The 12,047-nt window shown below is 43.2% G+C and overlaps 1 protein-coding gene across 1 annotated transcript in view; it reads left to right on the forward strand.

Annotated features, from left to right (window-relative positions):
- NID2 (nidogen 2) overlaps nucleotides 1-12,047 on the forward strand; it is a 73,580-nt gene that overhangs the window by 42,518 nt on the left and 19,015 nt on the right. The window contains exons 10-12 of the mRNA XM_056133609.1: nucleotides 1,000-1,128; nucleotides 3,255-3,398; nucleotides 11,431-11,550. Coding sequence (XP_055989584.1) covers nucleotides 1,000-1,128; nucleotides 3,255-3,398; nucleotides 11,431-11,550 — 393 coding nt within the window. The remainder of the gene's footprint in view (nucleotides 1-999; nucleotides 1,129-3,254; nucleotides 3,399-11,430; nucleotides 11,551-12,047) is intronic.

A 12,047-nucleotide genomic window follows, 5' to 3' on the forward strand; every position in this document is an offset into this window, starting at 1 on the left:
GGTCAGGACTTCTGGTTCTGTGCTCAAGAATCAATCCTGCTAGGTTTGGGTAACCATATGGAATGCCAGGGATTGAACCCGGGTAGGCTGCGTGCAAGGCAAGTGCCCAATCCATTGTGCTATTGCCTCAGTCCCAAACCCCTCTTTTTTTTTATTTTTTTATTATTTTTTTATTTATTTTTTCTTTTTTTATTAGTGAAAAACCATGAGGTACAGTTATAGGCTTACAAATTTTGTGCTTGGGTTTCAGTTATACAATGATCAAGTGCCCATCCCTCCACCAGTGCCCGTCATCCATCCCCATGGGTCCCAGCATCCTCCCCCCACCCTCATCGCCCCCCCCCCCCCCGTCCCATCCTGCCTCTGTGGCGGGGTATTCCCCCTTGTTCTCTCTCTCTTCTTTTGGGTACTGTGTTTTGCAAGAGAGGCTTTGAGTGGCAATCATGTTTGGTCTATCGACTACTTTTAGCATGCTTCTCCCACCCTGGGAGGACCCTCACAACACCCTTCATTTGGTACTCTCTTCTCTATCTGAGTTTCCTTTTCACCTAGAGCCTGTGGCTGGCCTTCCATTCATGGAGCAAAATTCCTGGTACTAATCTCAGCCATTCCTGGGTGTTACTCTCCCTTTTTGTTGCTTTATATTCCCCAGATGAATGCAATCTTTCTGTGTCTATCCCGCTCTTTCTGACTCATTTCGCTTAACATGATACTTTCCATGTAGTACCACTTGTATGTAAATTTCATAACTTCATCTTTTCTAACAGCTACATAGTACTCCATTGTGTAAATGTACCAAAGTTTCTTTAACCAGTCATCTGTTCTTGGGCACTCAGGCCCAAACCCCTCTTTTTTATGTTGTTTGTTTTTGGTCATTTCCATTTCTGATTCATCTAAATTCATTTGTTTTGTTGCAAGTATCATGCTGCTGAGAAAAATCTTGTGATCTGAGACCTGTGACTTGAACTTGATTTGAGTTTTGTTCCTGTTTCTTCTTAGATATCAATGAATGTTCATCCGACTTACACAACTGTGGCCCCAACTCTATTTGCATCAACCTGGTAGGAAGCTACAGGTGTGACTGTGTCAGCGGTTACCAGCTTGCAGATGACTTACACACTTGCACCTGTGAGTGCCCAAATCCTTTCTCTTCTTGGTCAAAATGATGCTGAACCTTGTTCTTTGATTCTTTGTTTCCACTTTTTCATATAGAATTTCTGCTGTGTTAAAAGGAAAAGGAGAGAGAGAGAGAGAGAGAGAGAGAGAGAGAGAGAGAGAGAGAGAGAGAGAGAGAGAGAGAGAGAGCGCAAGAAGGAAAGTGCCTCCCATAGAGGGAGACTGGGGGTGGAGGAATGGGGTGTTGTGGGGGATGGTATTAGGAAAACAGGGAAAATTGGTGGTAGGAAATGTACACCGGTGGAGGGATGGGTGCTGAGTGCTGAAACCCAATTATGAACAGCTTTGTAATGGTCTATCTCACAAATCATGACCACGATAATCCTGTTGTTTGTCAATTGCCTCGAGCAGGCACCAGTAACATCTCCTTCATCCTAGAGCTGAGATGTTAAAAAGGGCCATATTCAAGGTTCTTTCGGGGTTAGGAGAATGAGACCCATCATTGTTACTGGTATTTGGCATATTGGGTACACCACGGGAGTTTGTCAGACTCTGCCATGTGGGCAGGTTACATTTGGTAGCCTGCCAGGTTGTCCAAAGTAAGAATGAGATAATAAGATGTCCGGGAGCTGGATTTTATGTCTTCGGCTGCCAGAGCACTGCTCGGGGCGGGGAGGGAAACTCAACCCGCCCCCCTCCAAGGGGCCCCGGCATGGACAGCCAGGCGCGGGGGCAGGAGACTCTGCGCTGTTCTCTTCCAGGAGCTGGGATAATAAATCTCACAAATATGCAATTAAAAAAAAACTTTTTAAAATTTTGTGGGCATGTGGAGCTTATGCCCAATTCAATCAGTTTAATCAATGGCTGAAATAATAGCAATACTCCTACTTTAAATAGAGAAAAAAAAAGTTCTGCTGTGTTGTTTTCTAGGTACAACAATAATTCATATTGAAATAATTCTAAATCTTTGCAGCCCTCTTTTCTGTTTGCTTTGTTTTGTGGCTGTTGTCTTTCCCCAAATAGATGGTTTGGGTATGGAGTTATTGAAGTATGTTTATTTCAATTGGGGATGCCCATAATTTTGGACTAGTTATGCAACAGTACGACAGACTTCTAGTACATATAATCAGCTCTAGGGAGAGGTCAAATAATTACCAAATGAGCAGGAAATGGTTTAACTCAGATTAACAAAGCTGCTCTCCCAGTGGATCCTTAGAGGATCTACATCTGTAATAGTCTTTCCAGGATTCCCAAGATTATACTTTTTATTTGCTTGCTTGTTATTAGTCACCATGAAATTACAAAGTTTTTTATGATTTGGTTTCAGGCATGCATTGTTTCAGCACCAATCGCTTCATCAGTGCCCACTTCCCTCCACCAGTTTACCCCCTCACCCCCTTTGCTCCAACCCATGGGTTGCCTCTTCCAGTGGCACTTTTTAAAAATAAATGATTTTGTATGTGGTTTATTGTACTCTTGCCGATAGGGTTTCATACATAACACTTCACCACCTCTCATCACCATCTCCTCCTGTTTGATCTTCCCTCCACTGCAGTCTACCCCCACATTCCCCCTTGTCTATCTCCCAGACCCCTCAGGTGGTATCTTTCATAGTGACTATCTGTTTCCATTGTTGATTCCCAAAATTATTCTTGGATCTAAAAATAAATCCAAAAGAACTAGAATTCTAAACTCATCCCAATGGAAAGGCTATATGACAATAGAGAAAAAAATGTGTTTAATTCAGTGGAATGAGAAAGTAGAAATGATTCGTGTGTGTGTGTGTGTGTGTGTGTGTGTGTGTGTGTGTGTGTGTACCATTGTTCTGAGGAGTTAGAAATTCTAACCAGGGACTTTTTTGATGACCGATATTTGTGCATTGTATTTTAACCGAAAGCCTTAACCAGTACTTCTTAGACATAATATGTACAAAATCTCCCTTTGCAAGAAACTACTAATCTTTTCAAAGTGATTCTAATTCATGATCTCAGAGTTAGGGCCTGAGAACTGGCATTCCTTCTAGGAGAGAGGCCTCACCTAGGCTGGAGCTGGGGGCATGCAGCTTCCTCTGTGAGAAGACTGGCTCACACATTGGCAGGCTGAGCTCCCATATATCCTTGCCCTCTTGTCTTTTTCAGTGATTGAACAAGTTACCAACCCCTGTGAGGATGGCAGTCATACCTGTGCTCCCGCGGATCAGGCCCAGTGCATCTACCATGGTGGACGCTCATTCAGCTGTGCCTGCCTCCCTGGCTATGTGGGCAATGGGCACCAGTGTACTGGTGAGTACCAAGGGCAGCACGACCACTCCAGAAGGTCTTCTTAAGTAAACATCTCTGCATGGCAAGGACCACTCTCAGGAGGGATCTCCCTCCCCTATGACACGCCCCCACCTCCAAACCTTGGAAAGGCCAGATGTGGAGAGAAAGGGTGCGCTCTAAGTCCCAAAGGAGGCCCAGGTGACGTCCCCTGGTTGGGTTTTGAGTTTATACAGTGTCCTGGGAGGAGGTGTGTCTGAAACAGCAGGGGGGGTAAGGATGGGGTGTGGACTCAGCCAGCCTGTGAGCTCTTCCTTGGAGCTACTATCCTTCAGTTCCTGCTGAAGGAACTTTAGGAAAAGCCTGTGTTCCATCAGGAAATCTTCTTTTCATCTCTTTGGTTGGTTAATGGCATCCAGTCATGCCTAACTTTTAGTTGCTACTCTTTAGCAACTGGTTGAGTGGTATTTTAAACAGTCTTTAGACACAATTACAATCCTCCTCCTTTTTTTTCTTCTTCCTCCACCTCTTCTTTCTCCTCCTCCTTCTCCTCCTCCTCCATCTTCCTCTTCTTCTTATTCCTCCTTCTTATACCTGGCCAACAATTCAAATTTAACTTGGTTAGAAATAAGTGAGGTAGTTTCTTAAGAATTAAGCCTAATTCTCTGGGTGTCAGTGTTCAAGAAACTGGAATTAGTTTAAAATAGTTCAGTAAACTTCAATAAACAAGGATTATTTTAATTGTTCGATAAACTGGGATTATTTTAAAATAGAAAGTATTAAGTCACTTAATCACTTAAAATAGTTCCGTAAACTTCAATAAACAAGGATTATTTTAATTGTTTGATAAACTGGGATTATTTTAAAATAGAAAGTATTAAGTATATTTACATAATCCACTAAAAACTTTCTGAGCGGTCATGTTTTTTGGAATTAAAATTCAATTTCATACATTTCTCCTGGTACAAAAGACACATATACTGTCCTGGTTAAAAGCCATTTATTTTACCATACATTATGGTAAAATAAATACTGGAAATAAGAGAAAGGGGTGAGGAAAGGGTCTCTTTGGGGAAAAAAAATGAAAAAAAAACCAAGTTCTTCCTTCCCAATCTGCTTCTTGCACCTGCAGTTGTACTCCTGGGCCCACGTAGGTGATTTTCTAAGGACAACCTATAACGGTGGGAGCGTTATAGCATTTAAATGGTATGTGGTCCCTTCACCCCATTCACATATTCACACACACACACACACACACACACACACACACACACACACTGTTGCATTTTTATCTTTCTCTCCCGTCATTTCTTTTTGCCTTTGCTTTCAGCAGAATAAGCTGACTGGGCCAACAGACTAAAGCCTTCAATCATTGGCAGAATAAATGAGGAAAGAAAATTCATTTGTCCACTCTTCCCAGACATAATGTTGATTTATTGGCTGCTTGCTTGTTTGTTTTGTGGGGGCTATTTCTGACTCTCTGCTTGAGGGTCACTTTTGGTGGTACTCAGGGAACCATGTGTTACCAGAAATTGAACCTGGGCCTCTGGCATGCTATGTTCTCACAGTACTCAGTATGTTAAGTCCTGTGGCATTTATTTGGCATTTCCTGAACCTGGCTCTTGAATATTTTGACTTCAGCTAAACAGAAGGTTTACAGCAGGTAAACAGAAGGTTTACAATAGGTAGAGCATTTGTCATGCATACAGCCAACCTGAGTTCAATCTCAGGATCCCATATAGTCCCCCTCAGTCCCACCAAGAGTAATCCTTAGCACAGAGCCAGGACTAAGCCCTGAATACTCCTGAATGTGGCCCCAAAACTAAAATAAAAATAAAGCTTCTGTAGAGTTTTCTTGAAAACACAATTTATATTGAAATAACCCGAAGTTCTAAGGTTCAGTTTAGCTGTATTTATTGTTTTTTATTTTGTGCCTAAAAACGCCACCAACTGTAGGCTAAGTTGAAATGTTTGTGAACTGAGAATGGGATAGTTTTGTGTTTCCGTCACTGTCCCACTGGACCAGCCAAGGAGCCCCATGTGATGATGCTCTTCACAGATGGAGAAGTGCTGGACTATGTGGAGGCTGGGCCGAGTACATAAGCTCCTCGTATTTCTCTTAAGCCCCACAGTGGGAATACTAGTTTTCCCAAACTGTGGAACTTAAACAGTTTGATTTAACATTTGGTTGGCTCCAAAAAATGAGAATATATGAATAAAAAAATAGAAGTTCATATTTAAACATCTGGATTCTGTGTCAGCAGAAATGCTGGGGTTTTCTTAGCAAAGGCATTTTTTGTTTGTTTGTTTATTTATTTTTTTTTGTTTTGGGTCACTGGACAATGCTCAGGGGTTACTTCTGGCTCTGTACTGAAGAATTATTCTTAGTGGTATCAGGACTATATCAGATGTCGAGATTGAACCCAGATTGGCTGTATACAGGACAAGTGCTGTACCCACTATAATATTTCTCCAGCCCCCTGAGAAAAGAATTTCTTTGGCTACTCCTGGTGGTACCCTACTTCTTGTTTCATTATTTGGTACTGTGGTGGTGGGGGGGTTCTTGGGGGGGATATTAGTCCTGAAGGTGCTCAGAGAACCATGTGGTGCTTGAGAATCAAACTCAGGCTTTCTAATGCAAAAATACAAACCTTGGGCTATCTCCCTCACCCCAGAGAAGTTGAACAAAGAAGTTGACATTAAGCACAGCCTAAATGTCATGAGTGCTTGTCATGAGAATGCTAAAGAGGTTACATGCATGCCCTTAGTCCTTTCTAAAATTATTTGATCTTCCTTCTTGGAATTCAACTTGTTCTGTGAGGCTTGTTACCTACCGGGGTCCTATTGGGATGCTGAAATTAGATACTTTTTCATATTGAGAACTTTGGAGAACGGTCATTTTTGTTTTTATTATCATTTTTCTCTTGTTGATTGCTGCCATTTTTTCCCTTTGACTTTTTTTGGGGCAAGTGGTTCTTAGAGATGATTCCTGGCTCTGCACTCAGGGATCATTCTTAGTGAGGCTCAGGGGACCCAATGGAGTGCCAGGGATTGAACCCAGGTTGGCAGCATGTAAGGCAAGCACCCTATCAGCTGTACTATCGCTCTGCCCCCGATTTCTGCCATTTATCAGGTGTCCTAATTTCAGTCTCATATTTGGGATTCTCTTTTCTCTGTAGAGCTCCACAAATTAAAACATACCCAAAGCCATCAGTTGCTTCTCCAGTGTACTAGATATCTACTGCTTGTATAACAAGTATCCCCAAATGTAGCAGTTCAAAACCATACTGGTTCATTAACTATAAAGTAGGGGCCCTGGAATATTTTGTCTGAGTCCTCTGTTTTAGGAACGTTAAAGGGTTCTGGAGTTAGAAGTTCTGGCTGAAGCCCTTAGCAGGGAAAGAATCTCACATGGTTATTGGCAGGACTCAATTTTGTGGAGTTCTTTTTGTTTGTTGTTTTTGTTTTGGGGACATACCCAGCTGTGTTTAGGGCTTACTTCTGGTTCTGCACTCGGGGATCACTCATTGCAGGCTTAAAGTACCATATTGGTCCCGGAGATCAAACCAGGCTGGCTGTGTGCAAGACTAGTGCCCTACTTGCTATACTATCACTTCAGCCGAGGACTCAGTTCCTTGGAGATTGTTGAATTGAGATCCTCACATATTTGCTGGCTGTTACATAGAAATGACCATCTTTACACGTGGCTCTGCAATAAGGTAGACTACCAGCCTACTACATCAAAGCCAGCAGCAGTAGCCAGATAGTATAGTGTCTAAGGCACTTGTCTTGCATGTAGCTGACCTGTGTTCAAAACTTGGCCCCCTGAATACTGTCAGGAGTGATCCCAGAACACAGAGGGAGAGGGAGCAGAGACCCCTCACTAGTACAATGGAGGGTATAATCATAATATGACATCCCTTCAGTATTGTTTTGGTATATTGATTAAAAGTGAGTCCGTTTATAAGAAAGTGACTACAAACGAATAGCATTTGAGAGGCTCTGTCCTACCATCCAGAAAGAGTAGCAGAAAATAGACACTTTTCTAAAGACCTGTGCCAGCCATAAATCAGAGTAAACTAATTATTACAGACCCTTGCAGAGTAAGTGTATATGTGTGTATGTGTGTGTATGTGTGTGTATGTTTGTGTGTTTGTGTGTGTAAAGGCATGCCATCATGTGTGTGTCCCCATGACCATAGAGAGGCCCTCCCGTTGATCGTCGATTTGCTCGAGTGGTCTCCATTGGAGACTTTGTTGTTACTGTGTCTGGCATATCGAATACTCTCGGTAGCTTGCCGGGCTCTCCGAGAGGGGCGGAGGAATCGAACTCGGGTCGGCCATGTTGGCCGCGTGTAAGGCGAATGCCCTACCCGCTGTGCTATCACTCCAGACCATAGAGAAAAACAAAGAAATAAAGAAAATTAAAACTAGAAAAAGAAGATAAAGGCTGTATTTTGTGGGAAATGATTATTCATCTATCTTTTAAAACTCTTTGAGATTAGCGGTTGAAGGTGAGGTTTTTCTCTAGCAAGTTGGTTTAAAAAAAAAACCCACACACACAAATCCAACCACATGTTGTGAACCATGAAGAGGACCCAAAGAGCCTGACATACAACATGCTCCAAGATTGGTCCTGGCACCAAACCTGTACCAAGTACCACAGGATGTTGCTGGTGGCCCCAGTTACCTCTGGGGAGGCCCCTTCAAAACAAAACAAAATGAAAATGCTGAATAGCTTCCCTGGAGAGACCACGCTGGGCTTTGGCTCTCAGTCTCGTCTGAGTGACTGCGGGAATTGCTTTCATCCAAGTAGAGTTCAGTCTCTTCCAGCTTCCCCCTCTCTGAACTGAGTCCAAACCTGCCATGGTGGGGAGCTGGAGAGCTGCCAAGCATGTTTGTCTTCACAGACTGTGGCAACTTTGTCAGGTGCAAACACAGTGTGCCTTGAGTTGGAACCTTCCTGGGGAGAAGTGAGTGTGAGGTGAGGCAATTCCCTGGAGCTGTCGTTGTTCAGAAGAGACCTGAAGGAGGGGTTTGCATTATTCTCACTCAGGTTTTCTGTTCCAAGAATGTTGAGATTGGGTAAGATACAGAAAATTTGATGCGGTGACAGGAGTAGAGGAGAACAGGCTTGAAGGCAGAACAGACACGGCCCAACCAGTGGGGTGCTTGACCATATGGGTGGACATTGAACACTTGGGCACCAAAGCCTTTACTGGAGTCTGGGGAGGGGTGGGGGAAAGTTAGGGTCCAGTGGTTGGGTTTATTAGGAAGGAATTTGAGCTAATTTTGGGGGTTGGGCTCAGAGTTAGGGCAGAGAGAAGAATGCTGAAACACCAAAGCAGGAACACAGAACTCAGGGTTTGAAACACCTGACCCAGACAGATTTTTTTCCCAGCTTAATTGCTGATTGAATGGTGACTCAGGCAGAACTAGAGTCATCTTTTATTCTCTGGCTAGTCACAGGTTCACTCTACTGTGCCTTGTAGGCGTTTGTCTTGCCTTCAGCCTCTGAATTCCTCCACGGAGAAAGCGACGCCTCTTCCTCAATGGGAGCAGGAAAGCATCTTCCTCTCCCTAGGATTGAAATCGTTGATATTTTTCTCTGACTCCTGACATCTTGTGATCTAGGCAAGTTCTCCTTCACACCATCCCAAATTTCCCCTGTTCTCTTGGTGTCTTCACCCATTGAGTAGTGAGGCACTGTTCTGTGGGCAGGTGCTAGGGACACTGCACCTCAGGAACTTAACTTCCACTTCTGGAAGGACAGGTTTCTCCTGGTCATACTTTGAGTCTCTTGGCGCTTCTTCTTTTTCTACTTTTTTTTGGGGGGGTGTCTTACCCAGGAATTGAGTCTTAGGGGTTATTCCTTGTTTTGCACTCAGGAATTAATTACTCCTGTGATTCCTTGAGGGATCATATGGGATGCTGGGGATCAAAGCCGGGTCAGCCACATGCAAGTCAAAGGCCATTCCCACTATTCTTTGGCTCCAGCCCCTCGTTGCTTCTAATTGTTCATTCCTAGCAGCTATCTCCCCAGGGCTGTGGGGTCAATGTGGAAGACACTGCTTTTGGGACTGATCAGAATTCCTAAATCACAAGCTTTCAGACTATAAATCACGTGGCAGCTGTGGGGGGAATCCCCTCTTAGTTCTAAAATAATCACAAGAAACTTGTTCTTGAGCTCTAGAAATAGGCCCTGTCCGAGACTCAGGAATTCCTGCTTCCTGTTATTTCCTGGGTTCCTGTTCCCATTAGAAGTGCATCCAGCATTTTTAGTATTGTGAACAGCTTTGATTTCCTGCATTTGACTAAAACTGTTCATTTTCACAGCATGGGCTTTGTAGCCAGTGTTACAAGCCCTTACAAGACTGGGAGTTCCCATCATCAGCTATGCCCAGCTGGGCATTTGAGTTGTTCTTTTGAAAAGATGGAATTAGCCTTTAGGCTAATGTAATATGGTAGTATAGAACCCACACAAGATTGGAGATAAGGTGTTTATGTGTGTGTGTGTGTGTGTGTGTGTGTGTGTATCTGTTCCCTTAATATATACACACACACATTTGGGTATATATTAAGGGAACGGATTGATACTGCCCAAAGGAACTGATTGATACTGCCCAAACTCCCCTGAGACAGAGGAGATGCAGATGCTAGTTTGCTGATTATAGTGTCAGAGGTTCTCCTACAGATTGAACAAAATATCTGTTTCCTTACCAGCCTCCTTGATCACTGCAGAGTGGCTTACTGACAGCCTGGTCACTGCATGGTGGTAGAATAGCCCCAGAAGAGAATGGGAGGCTGGGCAAGGTGACACCTCTCTCACATCAAGCTCAGGCCAGAAAGCCTTCTGGTTTCCAGGTTGTGAGTCTACACAGCATTTTGATATGATTTGATATGATTTGATTTGATATGATTCATCCTTCTGAGCTCCTTCGCTCATCCTATTTTCCCCCTATTCAGACACTGCAGCAAGTAATGTGACCTTGTTTTAGTTTCAGTTGAATCTTTGTTGTTGTTGTTGGTTTGGGGGCCACTATGACCCATCAGCGCTCAGGGTTTACTCCTGGTGTGGCCTGGGGAACATGTTGTGGGATCAAACCAGGGTCAGCCATAGCCAAGGCAAGTGCTGTACCCCCTGTATCTCTTGGGCTCTTAAATGAATGTTAATCAGACCTACACCCTTTTCCCTCACCCCCTCCACACACCTTTCCCAGCCTTGCCCTGACTCTGAAAATAGTCTGGGCATCTTTAGTTTGACTTTCAGATATTTCTGGGGGGTAAGGGTGGGAAAAGGGTGTCTTGTTATTATCAGCATGTACTGTTTTCAGTAAATAGAATTAAATTGATTTTGTTTGAAGTTTCAGGATGTTGCATTTTGAGAAATATCATGTAAATGAATCTTTGTAGAAAATGCAGGAGCCTGAAGTGTTTATTCAGATAATCTTGAAAAAAAAGTGATTTTTCTTTTTTAAAACATTCGATAACAATTGTGTTGTAATTTTAAATTTATTCTAAAATGAAAGATAAAGAAAATTAATGACTAGTTGGTTGTTTTAGATATTAGAAGTCTGATTTATGCCAGGTGGAATGTGCCTAAGTGAAAAATTATTCTGCACCTCACCATGCTTCTTCACATCTGTAAATCAATGTCCTGGGAAGATGATGCCAAGAAAAGAAAGGAAAAAACTATTTTTTGATGAATTTATGATTATTGTAGTGTTGCTGATGGGAAATGGTTTATAGTCTAAAAATTGGTTCAATGTTAATAACTTCCTGGAATTCACTGTAGATGAAATGAAGCATACTGCAGAAATTTCTTTTCCACCCTGTGGGCACTTGTTTGAGTTTCACTCTGAACACTCTTCATCTAGTGTGTTAGCTCATGTCTTTCAATGTTTCACTGGTAAGTTTGCCTTTGGGAGTGAGCATTTTTCTGTATGACTGAAGGTCTCCGGAAGTTGGTCCCTTGCAAATGTCTGTATATGAAAGCCATGGAAGGGCAGGCCATGTGACCTCATGCTCCCCCCATCTTTTCTTCCCAACCTCTGCAGATGTTGATGAATGCTCAGAGAACACATGCCACCCCTCAGCTAACTGCTTTAACATCCCTGGCTCCTTCTCCTGTTACTGCCAGCCTGGATACAATGGGGATGGCTTTCACTGCACAAAGAGTAAGTATTGAAAGGCTTGGAAGTATTGGACACTATGCCTCAGTCAGTATTTTTCTGCATTCCAGCTTACTCTGGATTAATCCATGTCTGAGGCTTTAGATAGTAGGTTTTCCAGGCCTTGATTTTTTTCCTTATATACCTTTTGCTACTTAGTAGACTTCTTATCAGTATCCTGGGAGGCCATGAGGATAGTCCATCCAATGTCTTACGTAGTGGCAGTTCTGGTTCCCTATCCACTGACCTGCTTTGCCATGGTTAAGGATGCAGGATTGAGGTAAATCCTGTCAAACAGGAGCCTGTGAGGCAGGGAGTCCACGCTAGCAGCGTGGAGGCTGCTCTGGGAAAATGTGGCCTTCAGGTCAGGGAGTGGGGCGATGATGCTGAAAGCCATCCTCATATGGAAAATGCACCTCAGTGGATGAGTTAGGAGATTTTGCCATATTCCATGTTTTCTCTGGTCTCTTGGAATGTTTGCTGCTGCATGCTGTTCCATTTTA

This window comes from Sorex fumeus, unplaced genomic scaffold, assembly GCF_029834395.1.
Source record: "Sorex fumeus unplaced genomic scaffold, SorFum_2.1 ptg000098l, whole genome shotgun sequence".
In the NCBI taxonomy this organism is placed as follows: Eukaryota; Metazoa; Chordata; class Mammalia; order Eulipotyphla; family Soricidae; genus Sorex; species Sorex fumeus.